This window comes from Petromyzon marinus, chromosome 53, assembly GCF_048934315.1.
Source record: "Petromyzon marinus isolate PM22_M1 ecotype Great Lakes invasive population chromosome 53, UKy_Petmar_22M1.pri1.0, whole genome shotgun sequence".
In the NCBI taxonomy this organism is placed as follows: Eukaryota; Metazoa; Chordata; class Hyperoartia; order Petromyzontiformes; family Petromyzontidae; genus Petromyzon; species Petromyzon marinus.
In genome coordinates, this window is record NC_133719.1 from 1,471,165 (window position 1) to 1,490,585 (window position 19,421).

At 51.9% G+C, this 19,421-nt stretch overlaps 1 protein-coding gene across 2 annotated transcripts; it reads right to left on the reverse strand.

The window, feature by feature from the left end:
* Nucleotides 1–267: 267 nt before the first annotated feature.
* On the reverse strand, nt 268–18,748 carry NAA40 (N-alpha-acetyltransferase 40, NatD catalytic subunit). Of its 2 annotated transcripts, XM_032974130.2 has the most exons (9): nt 18,646–18,748; nt 17,562–17,715; nt 14,418–14,513; nt 9,779–9,831; nt 8,752–8,847; nt 5,076–5,234; nt 4,308–4,391; nt 1,882–1,959; nt 268–1,198 (listed from the first exon to the last, which is right to left on the reverse strand). In XM_032974130.2, exons 2-9 carry the CDS (start codon nt 17,565–17,567, stop codon nt 901–903), a joined length of 870 nt encoding a protein of 289 aa, XP_032830021.1. In that variant the 5' UTR covers nt 17,568–17,715; nt 18,646–18,748; the 3' UTR covers nt 268–900. The 2 variants fall into 2 exon arrangements, with proteins under 2 accessions (XP_032830021.1, XP_032830022.1); XM_032974131.2 differs by lacking the exons at nt 17,562–17,715; nt 18,646–18,748 and adding an exon at nt 17,211–17,405.
* Nucleotides 18,749–19,421: the final 673 nt, after the last annotated feature.

Sequence of the window (19,421 nt, forward strand, 5' to 3'; positions counted from 1 at the left end):
GGGGAGAGACACCCAAACTCCAAATATACTGCAGGCGTCAGAGTTGAGATGGAACCCACGACCTCCTGTATACCAGGTGAGGTAGTTAACATCTCGGCACCGTGGCATAGATGTCATGTGTGGCCGGGGCCGCCTCTGAAAAAAAAGAGTCAACGGCTCGGTGGGGTTTTCCTGTTCATAAAAATAATGAGGAATCGTATTGGTCGTAAACACCTCGGTATGAAATTCAAGGCACGCGCTGTGTTGAGATGACACGGATGCCCTCTGTGGGAGGTATAAATCCAAAGAGTTTATTGCGTTGAGTTATAATTGACACTGGCCCCCACCCCTTCCCAAACGCCCAGAGTTCTTCTTGCTATGTTCCACGATCGTCCTCCGGCTCCGGGTATTCCTAAACTCATGATCGACCTCCATCCCACCCCAACGAGTAAAAATAGTCCGCTATGAAAACAGCTCTCTCAGCGTCTCCGTCCAAAAAGGGTGAGTTCAACACCGATGCACGGACACCCGCGTCGACACGCACACTCACACTCCTGGTCTAACACGATCACTCCCAGCTTATGAACAAACGTAGAGTTCGCTCGCGGCGAACACGCTCGCACACTGTGGTGTTCACTTACACACTCGACACGTTTTACTCACATTCACACACACCGACGGTGACACACCACAGCACACACCGACACAGTAACACACTTACCACAGTGGCATACACACACCGACACACTTACCGCAGTGGCGCATACACACACGGAACGACACGCACAGCGACTCGCACACAATCCGACGCACACTTCTCCCCTTCCACTCTGGATCAAACCCCCCCCCCCCGTCCCCCGACCCCCCCTTTCCTGACCCCCTTTCCCTGTGCCCCCCCACCTCCACTGCCACTATCCCCACTCAGTGGCAGCACGACCCGCACTCGCCATGAGCCGTGTGAGGCTGCTGCTGTGCCTGCTGTTGCGCGTGCGGCTGCGCCTGCACGTGCTGGTGAGCGTGCGGCTGCGCGGCGTGCACGTGGGCGCAGCACGGCGAGCGCTGCCCGTGCTTGGTGCGCCGGCTGAGCACGTCGTAGGAGCAGCCGTCGCCGTCGCCGCCGCCGCCGCCGCCGCCGCCGCCACCGCCGCCGCCGCCATCGCCGGCGCCGTTCCCACAGCAACCGCCCCCGTAGCCGGGCGACGTCTCGTCCAGCTGGTACCTGCGCCCGCCGGAACAAGCGCGGCCGTGTCGCGAGACTCCCGGCTGGGAGCTGTAGTGATGCTCGGGGGGGCCTTGCAGCCACAAGGGGGGCCTGGGTTTGATTGCCCAACTCGGGCAGCTCACCCCGAGCTATAAATGCTCTGAATGTGTTTGCGCTGTTCGCCTGTTGGCGTTGTTCTCTGCTCTGACACTGGTGAGACTAGGCCATAAAGAAAGCTGTCTCTGCTGTAGGCCAATCAGTTTAAAAGACAATGCCATATATTATCAGAGTATGTTTGTTTGCATGTTCAACATAAGCACGTGTGTGGTTGATGCAGACTTGATTCCTTGAAAAAGGTTTCTATTCGGTGTTTGAACATCTTAACACCTCACGTTCTGTTGCCAGAAAGGGTAAAACCTCTTCTTATTTTTCATACTTTGATACTGGAAAAAAATGTCCCCATGATATCAGGCTCCTCTCTCCATTGTGGTGTGGTATGTCATGCTCCTCCTTCCGGTCTGCATGGGTTTCACCCGGGCTCTCTTCGGTTTCACCCCCATAGCTAAGAAGTGTGGCGGGTGAGCGGTGATTGCGGTGAGGGCGCGGTGCGTGGTGTGTGTTGAGTGCGGTGAGCGTGTGGCGAGCGTGGCGAGCGTGGTGAGCGTGTGGTGAGGGTGTGGCGAGCGCGTGGTGAGTCTCACTGGAGGGTGTGTTTGAAGAAGCGGTAGGCCCCCTCGTTGTGCTTGAACACGGTCAGCACCACCTTCTTCATCTCCGTACTGCGTGGGGCCGGGAGACAGAGGGACAAAGATCCCCCCTGTAGCCCACACAGACCGCTGGGGTGAGCGCCGCTGGCGAGCCCCTAGTAGGGCCGGCACGGCGCCCGAGGGGTGTGTGGTGTGGCCGTGACCCACGTCCGGACGTCTGCCTCCCTCCCCAAGCGCTGTTTTCACGCAATCCGCTGGGTACTGATTTAAGGCCGAGTCGACCTAGGGGAGGCCCAGAACCAATTCATGTAATTCGCCACTGCTGTTGAGCGTGAACGGGAATTAAACTTGGGTCACCTGGTTCGTAGCACAGTAAAAAAAAACTTTTTATTTGACTAGGTAAGGCCTACACTGAGCTACGTAGCTCTTTTTCAGAAGCGACCTGGCTATCACAAATGATAGCTCAACGAAGTGGCTTATAATAACGTGGAAATTTATAGTAGCAGCCAAATACTCTAAAGCCATGCCGATTCTAAATGTGGAGGGAAAAACCGGAGGACCCGGAGAAAAATCCACGCGGCCACGGGGAGAGAGAGACACCGCAAACTCCAGGCGTCAGGGTCGGGATCAAACCCTCGACTCCTGTATATCAGGCGAGGTAGTTAACATCTCACCACCGTGGCACTCCACAGTGCTCTCATCACCGCGCCATGGCTCTGGGGACCGTTGGGGTGAAGTGTCAATGTGGCGTCACCCTCCTGAGAACAAGCCGTGCATCTCGGTGAGGAATTTCTCAGCCTCCCCTTTAACCAACCCGCACTGACCAGTGTGGTGAAGCACAGTCAAACAACGCCCATGATAAACTTCACGCAGCGGTGCTGGTTGCTGTGCGTGTTCTGTCAGGGTGCTGGTAACCTCTCCACTTTAGCAATGACTCATACCAATAACCACGGTGTAAACACGCATGTAAGCTGGTGCAGGAGGCTGCCGGGGATCAGAGGCATCTGTGACACCTGCTGGTAAACACCGAGGTTGGCCACGTGGAATGTCAGAACATTTGATGCGGAGGAGAGGCTTCTATTCCTCTGTCGGGAGCTGGATCGGTACCACCAGGACCTCTGTGGTGTACAGGAGGTCCGGTGGACTGGTTCTGGCTCCAGTCACGATGAGGGGTGGACAGTTCTCAACTCGGGGCAGGAAACTGACAAACAACAGGGAGTGGCACTTCTTTTGAACCAAAGAATGAAGTGGGTGTGGGAGCGTGGAGGCGAGGTATGGGCAGCTGTGCCTCAAATATTGGAGGAAGAAGCCGCTCCTTGTGAGTGGTTGGCTGAGGTGCCATCTGTTGAGGAAGTACAAAGGGCGAACCGGAGCTTGAAACCAGGTAAAGCGCCGGGGAGAGATGACCTTTCAAGCGAATTGCTGAGGGATGGTGGCGTTTGTGTGCAGACTGCCTTTATGATGTAATTTTAACAGTCTGGTCCACAGGACGGGTTCCACAGGATTTGAAGGATGTCCTGGTGAGCCCAATTTTTTAAAAGAGGGGACCGCACACTGATTGCAATAACCACTCTGGTATCTTCCTTTTCAGTGTACCAGGAAAGATCCTGGAAAGCAAAGGTCTCACTCCGAACCAGCCAAGCAGAATTATATTTGAATCGGCTGCATAACGCTGTGTAGAAGCTACCTGGACTGTCGCTCCATACCAATCTCTGGGTCTTCTCGGCTACAGTTATGCCTTCCCTTCTCTACGCTGTTTAAATGTAGAGCCCTCTAAAGGCACATCTGTGCCGGTTTGAAACATTCAGGCTAGCCTTGCACCTTGTTTCCTCGCACACAGCTTAAAGGTCCACGGTCTGAGCGTGGCTGTGTTTCACTCCAGCGCTGTCCTCGAAACAGCCTGATCCCTTCACCTGATGAAGGCCTCTTGTGTTGTGGCCGAAACGTCGTGATTTTTGTTGTTTTATTTTTTACCTACGTGACTTTACCGAATAGAACCAAAGAGTATGAATCCATTCTGGGTCTAATCAGACTGGATTGTGTGGGGAGTTCGCAGATCTTTGAAAGATCTGGACACAGTTTAATCGGTGAGCTCCTCCAGCAAGTGAGGCTGCGTTGGCTGGGTCATATCTTCCGCATGCCCACCCACTGCATGCCCAAGCAGCTTTAGTTCGGTGGGATAGATGGGGCTAAGCAACGAGTAAGCATAGTGGGGAGCACAGTTTGTGCATCTGCCAGTCATCTCAGTCAGTCCTGCGCCTGTTCTGTGACCTGCCAGCGGGCCTACGGACACTTCATGTGGCCTCAAAGTGCACCTAGCATGGCACAAGCGCCGTGGTGACGTCTCCGCCGCATAGTGGTGAATGGCGGTTGTTGTTGTTGTTGTCCTGCTGTGTGTGTGCTGTGGGCTTGCGACGCACCTGTTGGCTATGAGCTGCAGAACCTGCATGAGGAACTTGCCCAGTCCTCTCCGTCTCGCGCGGCCCTCCAGCTGAATCTCGTAACTGTGCGCAACAAAGATCCCATCGCGTAGCCTTACACAGACTGTTGGGGCATGGCACACGAGGGGGTGAGTGGCCAGCAACCATGCCCGGCCGAGGGTTGAGGTAAGCGTGTAGGCGAAGGGGTAGGTGAGAGGAGTGAAGTGAGAGGGTAGGTGAAAAGGGTGAGGGGTGAAGTGAGGGGATCAGGTGAGTGGGTGGGTGAGAGGGGTGAGGTGAGAAGCTAGGTTAGAGGGTGGGCGATAGCGGTGAGGTGACAGCATGGGTGAGAACGTAGGGGAGAATGGTGAGAGGTGAGAGGGGTGAGCTGAGCTGGGTGAGGTGAAAGAGTAGGTGAGAGGGTGAGATGAGAGGGTAGATGAGAGGGTGTGTGATAGGGGTGGGGTGTGAGGGTAGTTTCGAGGGTGGGGGATCGGGGTGAGTTGACAGCATGGGTGAGAGTGTAGGGGAAAAGGGTGAGGTGAGAGGGGTGATCTTAGAGGGGTGAGCGTACAGGGGTGAGTTGAAAGGGGTGAGCTGAAAGGGGTGAGCTGACAGGGGTGAGGTGAGAGGGTGGGGTAGAGGGTGGGGGAGCAGGGTGAGAGGGGTGAGCTGAGAGGGCAGGTGAGGGGGTGAGGTGACAGCGTGGGTGAGAGGTAGGGGAGAAGGGTGAGAGGGGTGAGCTGAGTGTGTGGGTGAGTGAGGCACCAGTACAGGATCTCCTCCCCCCAGTCGGTGTCGAAGCGGAAGTGTGAGAATCCGAGGGGAGCGCCGGCGCCGTCACGCGCCAGCAGGTACCAGGCGCGCTCATCACGCATCTCCTCCTGCTTCTCGCGCTCCTTCCAGCCCCACTCGCTCTGCTCGTAGCTGTCCCCGATGGCCAGGGAGATACACAGAGAGAGCGATCGATACACAGGCAAGAGATACACAGAGAGAGCGATAGGTACATACACAAAGAGAGACAGAGAGATACACACACAGAAATATAGAGATATGTACACACACGCAGAGAGCTATATATATACAGATACAGAGAGATAGACACAAAGAGATACACACAGAGAGAGCGATAAATATACAGATACAGAGATATAGAGATACACAGAGAGAAAGTGATAGATACACACGGAGAGATACAGAGATAGACACACAGACAGATAGATACACACGGAGATACACACACAAGAGATAGACAAATACACCCCGTATAGCCTATTAACAGACTGTTGGGGTAAAAGTGCTGTTAGCGAGTAGCGCCTAAGAATGCCGGCACAGCACGAGGGGGTGGGTGGCCAACACGACGCCCGGCCGCCTTTGTCTTCCCAATGGCAATGTTTGAACACCGCACCAGGTACTATTTTTTGAGGCAGAGTCGACCTAGGGGAGGCCCATGACCGGTTCAGATAATCGTCACTGGTGTTGGGCCATGAGCGGGAATCGAGCTCGGATCGCCGGGTTCGTAGTGCGGTGCGCTAACCACTGCGCCACCACTCCCCACAGAGATACACACACACGGAGATACACACAAACATATAGGGCAGATTCACATGACCAGCACGTATACACACAGGGTGACTCACAGGGTGACTCACAGGGTGACTCACAGGGCCTACATGCACACACAGGGTGACCCACAGGGTGACTTACAGGGCCTGCATGTACACACAGGGTGACTCACAGGCCCTGCATATACACACAGGGTGACTCCCAGTGCCTGCATGCACACACAGGGTGACTCAGTGCCTACATGTACACACAGGGTAACTCACAGGGCCTGCATGTACACACAGGGTGACTCACAGGGCCTGCATGTACACACAGGGTGACTCACAGGGCCTGCATGTACACACAGAGTGACTAACAGGGTGACTTACAGGGCCTGCATGTATACACAGGGTGACTCACAGGGCCTGCATGTACACACAGGGTGACTCACAGGGCCTGCATGTACACACAGGGTGACTTACAGGGCCTGCATGTACACACAGGGTGACTTACAGGCCCTGCATATACACACAGGGTGACTCCCAGTGCCTGCATGCACACACAGGGTGACTCAGTGCCTGCATGTACACACAGGGTGACTCACAGGGCCTGCATGTACACACAGGGTGACTCACAGGGCCTGCATGTACACACAGAGTGACTCACAGGGTGACTCACAGGGCCTGCATGTACACACAGGGTGACTCACAGGGCCTGCATGTACACACAGAGTGACTAACAGGGTGACTTACAGGGCCTGCATGTACACACAGGGTGACTCACAGGGCCTGCATGAACACACAGGGTGACTTACAGGGCCTGCATGTACACACAGGGTGACTTACAGGGCCTGCATGTACACACAGGGTGACTCACAGGGCCTACATGTACACACAGGGTGACTCACAGGGCCTGCATGTACACATAGGGTGACTCACGGGGCTACATGTACACACAGGGTGACTCACAGGGCCTACATGCACACACAGGGTGATTCAAAGGGCCTACATGTATACACAGGGTGACTTACACGGCCTGCATGTACACACAGAGTGACTTACAGTGCCTGCATGTACACACAGGGTGACTCACAGGGCCTGCATGTACACACAGGGTGACTCACAGGGCCTGCATGTACACACAGGGTGACTCACAGGGCCTGCATGTACACACAGAGTGACTCACAGGGCCTGCATGTACAGATAGGGTGACTTACAGGGCCTGCATGTACACACAGAGTGACTCACAGGGCCTGCATGTACACACAGGGTGACTCACAGGGCCTACATGTACACACAGGGTGACTCACAGGGCCTACATGTACACACAGAGTGACTCACACGGCCTGCATGTACACACAGGGTGACTCACAGGGCCTGCATGTACACACAGGGTGACTCACAAGGCCTGCATGTACACACAGAGTGACTCACAGGGCCTGCATGTACACACAGGGTGACTTACAGGGCCTACATGTACACACAGATTGACTCACAGGGCCTGCATGTACACACAGGGTGACTCACAGGGCTTGCATGTACACACAGGGTGACTCACAGGGCCTGCATGTACACACAGGGTGACTCACAGGGCCTACATGTACACACAGGGTGACTTACAGGGCCTACATGTACACACAGAGTGACTCACAGGACCTGCATGTACACACAGAGTGACTCACAAGGCCTGCATGTACACACAGAGAGACTCACAGGGCCTGCATGTACACACAGGGTGACTTACAGGGCCTACATGTACACACAGAGTGACTCACAGGGCCTGCATGTACACACAGGGTGACTCACAGGGCTTGCATGTACACACAGTGACTCACAGGGTGGCTCACAGGGCCTGCATGTACACACAGGGTGATTTACAGGGCCTACATGTACACACAGGGTGACTTACAGGGCCTGCATGTACACACAGGGTGACTTACAGGGCCTACATGTACACACAGGGTGACTTACAGGGCCTGCATATACACACAGAGTGACTCACAGGGCCTGCATGTACACACCGGGTGACTCACAGGGCCTGCATGAACACACAAAGTGACTCACAGGGCCTGCATGTACACACAGAGAGACTCACAGGGCCTGCATGTACACACAGGGTGACTTACAGGGCCTACATGTACACACAGGGTGACTTACAGGGCCTGCATGTACACACAGAGTGACTCACAGGGCCTGCATGTACACACAGGGTGACTTACAGGGCCTGCATGTACACACAGGGTGACTTACAGGGCCTGCATGTACACACAGGGTGATTTACAGGGCCTGCATGAACACACAAAGTGACTCACAGGGCCTGCATGAACACACAAAGTGACTCACAGGGCCTGCATGTACACACAGGGTGACTCACAGGGCCTACATGAACACACAAAGTTACTCACAGGGCCTGCATGTACACACAGAGAGACTCACAGGGCCTGCATGTACACACAGGGTGACTTACAGGGCCTACATGTACACACAGGGTGACTTACAGGGCCTGCATGTACACACAGTGACTCACAGGGCCTGCATGTACACACAGAGAGACTCACAGGGCCTGCATGTACACACAGAGTGACTTACAGAGCCTGCATTTACACACAGGGTGATTTACAGGGCCTACATGTACACATAGGGTGACTCACAGGGCCTGCATGCACACACAGGGTGACTCACAGGGCCTGCATGTACACACAGGGTGACTTACAGGGCCTGCATGTACACACAGGGTGACTCACAGGGCCTACATGTACACACAGGGTCACTTACAGGGCCTGCATGTACACACAGGGTGACTCACGGGGCCTACATGTACACACAGGGTGAATCACAGGACCTACATGTACACAACAGGGTGACTTACAGGGCCTGCATGTACACACAGGGTGACTTACAGGGCCTGCATGTTTTCCTTGGTGAGGCTGAATGCCCAATCCAGGGTGGCAGAGTCCAGATCCACAACACGGCGACACTCAATCTGCACGTTCATCCTGTGAAGACAAAGATCCCCCGTGCATTCTTAACGGACGGTTGGGGCAAGTGCTGTTAGTGAGTAGCACCCATTCAAGCCGGCACGGCACCCAAGGGGCTGGGTGGCCAGTACCACGCCTGGTTGCCTTTTTCATCCCAATGCCGATGCTTACACACTGCACCAAGTACTCAATGAGTGAGGTCTGGGACCGGTTCAATGTCCCTCGCCACTTATGTTAGCCATGTCCAGGAATCAAACTCATTACCAGCTTCATTGCGCAGTGCGCTAACCACCAAACCAACGCTTCCCCTACAACAAGACAAAGATCAATTTTTTTGGGAAAGTGCTACTAGCGAGCATCTATGAAGGTCGGCACTGCACGAGGGGGTGGGTGGCCAACACCATGCCCGGCTGCCTTTATCTCCCTAGTAGCGATGTTTACACACTGCACCAGGTACTCATGTGAGGCTGAGTCGACCTAGGGGAGACCCAGGACCGCTTCAGATAATCATCACTGGTGTTGACCATGAGCAGGAATTGAACTCGGGTCACCAGGTTCCTCGCGCAGCGCGCTAACCATTGCACTACTGCTCCCCCTCAGACACACATATACGGACTAATACGGCCTTACACCCAAGCACAGACAGTCACAATGACAGACACACGAACAAACGTACAAAACACGTGTATGGACACATAGGTCGACAAAGCGCACAAACTCAGACACACACAGACACGCCAATGGACGGACACGCACACACAAGCATGGTGAAATACAGATCAACATGAGGAGAGACAGATCCACGCACGCTTGGGCAAAGGCACAGAGTCAGAATATTTACTTCGACTGGAAGAATCCGATGAGCTATGAAACTCATTTTTTACAGATGTCCAGTAGGGGCAGGTCAGAAAGTTTAAGCACAGACAGACGCATGGACAACAGAACTCACCCATTGCGATCGTACTTCTGAAAGAGTGGCCATGAAGCCAAGGGGTCCTGGAGCTGTGGGGCACAGAGACAGTGACATAGAGACACACCAACAGACAGAGATCCCCTCTGTAGCCTTTAATAGACTGTTGGGGCAAGTGCTGTTAGCGAGCACCAATGAAGGCCGGCACGACACACGATGTACCGATGTTGAACTTCTTTGGCACCATACATCGCCGACCGTGATAATCGGAAGTGCGGGGGAAGAACTAAACACAAGCAGCACCCAGCTGCCTTTGTCTCTCCAGTGCTGATGTTTGCACACCGCACCAGGTACTCATCTGAGTCAACCTAGGGGGAGGCAGGCTCAGTCAAACGAGGGTAAGTCCTAGACCGGTTCAGATATTTGTCACTGATGTTGACCGTGAGTGGGAATCGAACGAGGGTTTTACTATGTGCCACTTCTCCCCACTCAACATAGAAAAAAACAAAGATCCCCCGTATAGCCTTAACAGACTGTTGGGGGAAGTGCTGTGAGCAAACACCTATGAAGGCTGGAAGGGCACACGAGGGGTTGGAAGGCCAGCACCACGCCCGGCCACCCTTGTCTCCCCAGTGGCGATGTTTCACACTGCACCAGGTACTATTATGAGGCCGAGTCGACCTAGGGGGAGCCCAGGACTGGTTCAAATGCTCGACACTGGTGTTGGCTGTGAGTGGGAATCGAACTCGGGTCACCGGGTTCATAGCGCAGTGTGCTAACCACTACAAAACCGCTCCCCACTCTACATGCACACGCACGAACGCCGCTACACTTCTGGGAGTCTCAGCGGGGGCCAAAGGGTGAGAAATGGCAACCCGTCCCTAAGCCCCTCCCAGATGTACATAGCCACGCCCACTCGTTTGCTGGCCCCGCCTCCACACAGTGGGTATGGCCTCCTCAGTCTCTGAAAAGGACCCGCCCCACCATTCAGGTTAGCCTCAACCTTTACCTGGGACCATTTATGTTTTTTATTGTTTAACCAGGCGAGAGCTCCTCCAAAGAGTTTCAGTTTTTTTCAGTTTATTTATTTTGGTATAGTCCTGTGAGCCATTTGACTCTTGAATCGGGTGCAACCACAACAAACAAAAAACACAAACAAAAAAAACATCTTAAAGTGGCTATGTGACTGTGCAAACAGAAAATCCACGAGAAAAAACAGCAAAATATTCCTGAAAAAAGCACCGTTCACCAACGCTGTGTGCAAAAAATCCCAAGAGACAATGATATTCACAATAACAAGAAGGGAGACCTGGTGTCACCAAAATTAGTCAATCTTGAGGTGAGAAAATTTTAAACCAGGGCCCAAATCCTGATTTCACTAAAATCTTCCGCTCAGCTGGACACCGCGACAGACTCCGTGAAGCCAATGGGACAATTGGTGTACGGCAAAAAGCGCTGTTAATCTGGCACTTTACCATCCAGAATGCTCTATTAACCGACATATAAATCTTCCTTAATGTATCCGTAAAAACTCCGACGACCATCTGGCATCTTGCCGTGTGCTCATCATGGATCTGTAGTTTACGGAAACTCCAGGATGCTGCCGAGTGGCGGCGCAAGCGGCAGTCTGTACACGCAGTACTCTGCGGCTGTATAGACTCGATGATCAATGGCCTCACTGCTCCTCTACAATCAACTAAGAATGCTCTACAACTGACCGGTGAGTGCCTCTTGAAGAGTTATCTTATTTCTTCTATCATCGTTAAAATGTAGGCTTGGTTTCTTTCTTAAAAAGTTGTAAGTCACTGGAAAATTTGGTGAAACCATTAAGTAGAACTCTCAGATAACCTGCATATTTGATTAACCGGCACCCTCCTGGATATTGGAGCTTTCACTGTACAGTAAACTCTCGATTATCCGCGCTAATGATGGAGAGGATGTCCGTGGATAATTCAAATCGCCGATAATCCCAAAAGATTACAATTTCCCGCGAATCTTTATGCCAAAAAATACTTAATATAGGTATACATTATGTTTAAGTTAAGGAAATTGAGTTTGTTAATGAACAAATCAAAAATTCAACGCATGTGCTCAGTGATGACACTTTCCTGCTCCGGCGCAGAAAAACCCGCTCACTAAGTGGATGACAGCAGAGCCACGCCAATCAACATCACACTCCACCCACTGTTGTAAAGATATCACTACTCTACTGTACTGTAGAGGCGATCGTGTGGATTTTAGATTAACCAGAGCACATATTTGTTCTGTTTAAGTACGTGACTTGTAATAAACATTTCCCACAATAACAATGCTTAACTGTTTTTAGATCGTTATTTTGGGCTGAAGGGAAAATCCACGAGTTATTAATTTATGTCAAAATCTCAGGCCCGCGGTTAATCCGTAAAAAGGATCAACCGCACGCGGATTATCGAGAGCCTCCTCCATTCTGATTTTACTTACGCTCGTTTGCCCTGGCATGCCTCACTGAGTCTCAAGACTCTTTTCTCGGGAGGGTCCTGCCAAGTTTTCGCAGAAGGGGGCGGACGCTGCTGCTCCTCCTGGCCTTCCCCCCCACCCTCCCCGCACTGGCCTTCGCACATGAGGGAATCACAAGTGACAACATCTGTCCCTCCATCTAAAAAGGAAACAGGATTTCTCCACAAATCTGTCTGTCGGCCGCCTGATGATGCTAGTTATAATTACTGGGGCGAAACGTCGTACTCAGATTGTAAATGTTGTGGATTTTCTCTCCAACACACAACCGGTGTGCTGTACTAGTAATGAATTGGCACGTTCTGTCTACGTGACAAACCTTACTAATTGGCTGTGTCGGGTGGTGGCGGGTTTAACGACACTTTTATATTTATGCACTCTAACCCAAAACAACTGTATTATGGACCAAATTGAGTGATTTGCGGGGGAATGTTTCAGCGCTGGGATGTCTGGCTCCATCAAGCAAAGTAACATTGACAAACACGCAACTCAAATTCCTCACCCTGGTCTACAAATCCCTTCATGATCTTTCCCCACTGTATCTTGCCACGCTTGTATCTTTCTACGTCGCCTTCTCCCCCTCTATGTTCTCAATCTTTGCTGTCTCTGTTTCTCTTTCTCCTTGTGCTCAATCCACGCTGTCGCTCTCTCTCTCTTCTCACCCCCCTTCACTGGAACAAACTTCCCGCTCCACAATAAGCGGTCACCTTCGCTCACTAAGTTTCTGCTCCTCATTCAAAACTTATTGTTTCCTAGCTCACCCCATGACTCCCCCTCCTAACCACTGCCACTGTTACTGTTCCCTCTTCATATTCTAATTATATGGTTATCACTCATTAACCCCATTCATTCAATCCACTCATAATCATTTACAGGTATCAATTTCGCATTCACGGAATCCACGCATCACAGATTCGCCCCCATTGCTTCTCATTCACCTCATCTCCACCATCACATTCGTACATTGTTGTACTGCTGTTAATTCTGAGTAAAGCGCCTTACTTAAGGCGCAATATGAATTCCTTTAAGATAAGATAGCCGAGGTCATCACGAGTGCGTGCGGTGATGGGCTCAGCTGTGGGAGGGGGGGAGGTGGAGAAGTCCAGTGGCAACCTACGCAGAACAGGGGGAGATCATACAAACTCCACACAAAGGCACCCGAGAGTCTGGAGTCGAACCCAGGGACTTCTTACTGCATGGTACAAGTGTCACCACTGCACCAAACAATCTGCCGCCCAATTCATAAGGCCACCCCATTGGAAGCGGTAGTGCCTTACCACAGTGGTTCTCAACTATTCTTGGCTACGGTGCCCCCAGTCTTGAATTATTTTTCAACCAAGTGTTGGAAACCAACATTTTTATAATCAATGAGTTGAGAAAGGCCTTTTACGGTATTCTAGGATACCGTATGGAGTTAGATTTTACCGTAGTTAATTTACATTGGCAGATTCATACAACGTGATTATTCACCAATGATTCTCACGCATATGATATAATTTCGTATATTTATAAATTACCTCGCATACTCCCGTGAGACATTGTCCACGTACACCCAGGGGTCCGTGTAACCCCAGTTGATAACCACTGCCTTAACAGACTCGTTGGGGAAAATGCTGTTAGCGAGCACCTATCAATGCCACCACGGCACACGAAGGGATGGGTGGTGAGCACCATGCCCGTCCGCCTTTGTCTCCCCAGTGGAGATATTTAATCCACACTGCACCAGATACTCGTTTTAGGCTGTTTCGACCAAGGGGAGGCCCAGGACCGGTTCAGATATTCGTCACCGTTGTTGGCCGAGAGCGGGAATAGAGCATTAGCGCACACACAATGACAAAGATCCCCCGTGTAGCCTTAACAGACTGTTGGGGCAAGTGCAGTTAGCGAGCATCTATAAAGGCCGGCACGGTACACGAGGTGGGTGGCCAACACCACGCCCGGCCGTCTTTGTCTCCCCGGTGGCGATGTTTACACACACACACCAGGCACTCATTTGAGGCCGAGTCGACTAAGGGGAGGTCCAGTTCAGATGATTGTCACCGGTGTTGGCGGTGAGCGGGAATCGAACCCGTGTCGCCAGGTTCGTAGCACAGCGTAGTGCTAACCGTTGCACTACCGCTCCCCACACACAGCACACAGACACAAAGAGTGGCGTTAGGGGTAGGGCTGTGTCCCTCTCCGTCACCTGATTGGCTGCTCGCACTCGCGCCTGCGCTGCCGCCAGTGCTGCCCGCTCCTCCTGGCGGCGCTGCTTCTTCTCACGACTCCGCGCCGACTTCCTCTGAACATTCATCATCATAGACAATCTTCATCATCATACACACAATCATCATACACACAACCATCTTACACACACTCATCATACACCCACTCATAACCATTCATACATCATAGATAATACATAAACATCCATACACAATAATGCATACACAAACATTTCATAATCATATGCAATTATTCATTCACAATCATATACAATCATTCATACACAACTATAAGCATGCATACACAATCATGCATACACAACCATAATAATTTATATACATCATGCACAATTATACACAATCATTCATTCACAATAATGAATACACTATTATTGCATATTCATACACAATCGTTATCACGTACACACGCATAATCATTAGTGAACATTTGTACACAATCACAATCTTTCATAATAAAGGTCTTTGGGTTAAATCGCATAAGTATAAATGTGTCAAAACCCTCCGCCACCCGAATATTTTGGAAAATCGCCCGATGTAATTACAAGCGAAACGTCATACTCAAGATCGTAAATGTTGTGGATTCACTCTTCAACACACCGGTCGGCTCAAGTAGTCACTATTTAGCGTTTTATGTGACAAATCCCTTACCGATTGGCTGTCGAGTGGTGGAGGATTTCGACACATTTATACTTCCACGATCTCGCCCAAAAACCTTTATTATTAATGGTCGCGAAAGCCTACGTGTTAATCATAATCATGCATACACAATCGTATACGGTCTGAGGCAGTACAATAAGGACCAGTTAGCGATCCCTAAACATCATTCAATTCGGCTAAGATGTCACGGGTATGTGAAATTCAACAATAAACTATTCCAATCATTAATCGATTTTTCAAAATGTGGAGCACCCTAATACGACTTTCACTTAACGTTTATTGGGGATGCCGGTCCCGCCATAAGGTTCATTTGTAGACTTCACTAAATGTTGGGGCGAGTGCTGTTAGCGAGTAGCAGTACCTATGAAGGGTGGACACACGAGGGGGTGGGTGGCCAGCACCACGCCCGGCCGCCTTTGTCTCCCCAGTGGGGATGTTTACTACACACCTCACCAGGTACACATTTGAGGCGGAGTCGACCTAGGGGAGGCCCAGGACGGGTTCAAATAATCGTCACTGGTGTTGGCCGTGAGGGGGAATTAAACTCGGGTCGCCGGGTTCGTAGCGCAGCGCGCTAACCACTACACTACCGCTCCTATAAACACACACACGCTCCGGCATAGCCATGCCCAGGCACACACGCACACACTCGTGTACACACACACACTCGTGTACACACACGTGTACACACACACAACGTGTACACACGTGTACACACACACAACGTGTACACACACACAACGTGTACACACACACACTCGTACACACACACAACGTGTACACACACACAACGTGTACACACACACTCGTGTACACACACACTCGTGTACACACACACTCGTGTACACAAAGATCCCCCGTATAGCATGGATTGACTGTAGGGGCAAGTGCTGTTAGCGAGTAGCAGCACCTGGGAAAGGTCGCTACGGCACACGAGGACGTGGGTGGCCAACACCACGCCCGGTCGCCTTTGCCGCTCGAGTGCTCATGAGCACGCGCGTGTACACACACACACGCGCGTGTACACACACACACGCGCGTGTACACACACACACGCGCGTGTACACACACACACGCGCGTGTACACACACACACGCGCGTGTACACACACACACGCGCGTGTACACACACACACGCGCGTGTACACACACACACGCGCGTGTACACACACACACACGCGCGTGTACACACACACACACGCGCGTGTACACACACACACACGCGCGTGTACACACACACACGCGCGTGTACACACACACACGCGCGTGTACACACACACACGCGCGTGTACACACACACACGCGCGTGTACACACACACACGCGCGTGTACACACACACACGCGCGTGTACACACACACACGCGCGTGTACACACACACACGCGCGTGTACACACACACACGCGCGTGTACACACACACACGCGCGTGTACACACACACACGCGCGTGTACACACACACACGCGCGTGTACACACACACACGCGCGTGTACACACACACACGCGCGTGTACACACACACACACACGCGCGTGTACACACACACACGCGCGTGTACACACACACACGCGCGTGTACACACACACACGCGCGTGTACACACACACACGCGCGTGTACACACACACACGCGCGTGTACACACACACACGCGCGTGTACACACACACAACGTGTACACACACACACTCGTGTACACACACACACTCGTGTACACACACACGCGTGTACACACACACGCGTGTACACACACACACGTGTACACACACACACAGACTCACGTATACACCCACACACAGACTCACGTGTACACCCACGCACACGTGTACACGCACAGAGACACAGGACTCACGCGTACACACACAGACTCACGTATACATCCAGACTCACGTGTGCACACACTCGTGTACACAGAGACACACAGGACTCACGCATACAGACACAGTCACGTGTACACACACACACAGACTCACGTGTAGACAGATTCACACGTGCACCGTCACACGCTGCATACCATCAAGCAAACACACACACACCACCTACTCCTGCTGCAACCCTTCCACCTCCACTTGCACACGCGGTATTTTCTACTTCCAGCATCACCTGTAACAGCCGCTCACCACCACCACCTCCTCCTGTTGCACTCCCTTACACACTCGGCAACTCCTGCCGCGTCCCGTACATCTCCTGCTGATCCTGCTGCCGCTCCAGCGTTACGTCTCTACTGAACGTCCTCCTCTCGCTGCACTGTCCCCACGTCTCCTCCCAATGCTATGACGGCTCCTAATAACGCGTCTCTATTAACCCCAGGGTGTCGGAGTGACAGCCCCCCTCAATAACTCCCCCACGTCTCTCGCCTGCATCCCCATGTTTACAAACCTGCCCCCCCCCCATATCTCATCCTCACCCCCCCCCCCGTGTCTCCCCCCCACAGGCCCCCCGCACCCCCCGCACCCCCATGTCTCCTCCTCCTCCTGCTGCTGCTGCTGTAGGCGAGGCAGCTCAGTCCGCAGCTCAGTCCGCGTCTCCCGCCGCCTCGCGCGCCTCGCCCCCTTCGGCGCCTGCAACGCGCCGCGACCGCCGCCGCTGGGGCTCGCGCTGTGTGGCTCTGGCGAGAGTAGAGAAAAGTGCTGCTTGTTAGTGTGGTAGTTAGTGTATTAGTGTGGTAGTTAGTGTGGTAGTTAGTGTATTAGTGTGGTAGTTAGTGTATTAGTGTGGGAGTTAGTGTATTAGTGTGGTAGTTAGTGTATTGGTGTGGTAGTTAGTGTGGTAGTTAGTGTATTGGTGTGGTAGTTAGTGTGGTAGTTAGTGTATTAGTGTGGTAGTTAATGTATTAGTGTGGGAATTAGTGTATTAGTGTGGGAGTTAGTGTATTAGTGTGGTAGTTAGTGTATTGGTGTGGTAGTTAGTGTATTAGTGTGGGAGTTAGTGTATTAGTGTGGTAGTTAGTGTATTAGTGTGGTAGTTAGTGTGGTAGTTAGTGTATTAGTGTGGTAGTGTGGTAGTTAGTGTATTAGTGTGGTAGTTAGTGTATTAGTGTGGGAGTTAGTGTATTAGTGTGGTAGTTAGTGTATTAGTGTGGTAGTTAGTGTGGTAGTTAGTGTATTAGTATGGCAGTTAGTGTGGGAGTTAGTGTGGGAGTTAGTGTATTAGTGTGGTAGTTACTGTGGTAGTTAGTTTGGGAGTTAGTGTATTAGTGTGGTAGTTAGTGTGGGAGTGTTGTGGTTGGTGTGGTAGTTAGTGTATTAGTGTGGTAGTTAGTGTGGTAGTTAGAGTGGTAGTGTATTAGTGTGGTAGTTAGTGTATTAGTGTGGTAGTTAGTGTATTAGTGTGGTAGTTAGTGTATAGTTAGTGTATTAGTGTGGTAGCATTGTGGTTGGTGTGGTTAGTGTCGTGGTTGTTAGTGTGGTGGTTGTTCGTGTGGTAGTGCGGTGATTGTCAGTTGTTGTTGTGGTTAGTGTGGTAGTTAGTTTAGTAGTTAGTGAGGTAGTTAGTGTGGTAGTTAGTGTGGGAGTTAGCGTGGTTGTTATTGTGATGCCTCTTGTGTTGAGCGCGCGAGGAGGAGACGGCGCGCGCGGGTATGAAGGACCCCGCACGCTGGGGGCCTTCGCTTCTTGGCGCGAAAACTCGAGCTGTCCGAAGCAATGCCCGATTCAAATAAATACAATAAAACCCCCCAAAAAAGGTCAAACAACGCTAATCTAGGCTGAAATGCATTTTAATGAATTGGATGAAGATTAGTCACAAAAATTATTATGTAACTAATTGCTTAATTCTGAACGGATTGTTAATTCGAAAAGGCGTTTTGTGTAAACGCCCAAAAAAAGAACCCGGTTGTCATGGCAACCGGATGTCGATTGTCTTACGGACGTCTACGCTGTGAGTCTCACGCCCTCTCAGTCTCACGTCCGTTAGTCTCACGCCCTCTCATTCTCACGTGTGTGTCTCATGCTCCCTCAGTCTCACGTCCCTGAGTCTCACGCCCTCTCAGTTTCACGTCCGTGAGTCTCATGCTCTCCCAGTCTCACATCCGTGAGTCTCACGCTACCTCAGTCTCACGTCCGTTAGTCTCACGCCCTCTCAGTCTCACGTCTGTGAGTCTCACGCTACCTCAGTCTCACGTCCGTTAGTCTCACGCCCTCTCAGTCTCACGTCTGTGAGTCTCACGCTCTCCGAGTCTCACGGGCGTGAGTCTCACGCTCCCTCTGTCTCACGTCCGTGAGTCTCACGCTCTTCCAGTCTCACGGGCGTGAGTCTCACGCTCCCTCATTCTCACGTCGGTGAGTCTCACGCTCTCCCACTCTCACGTTTGTG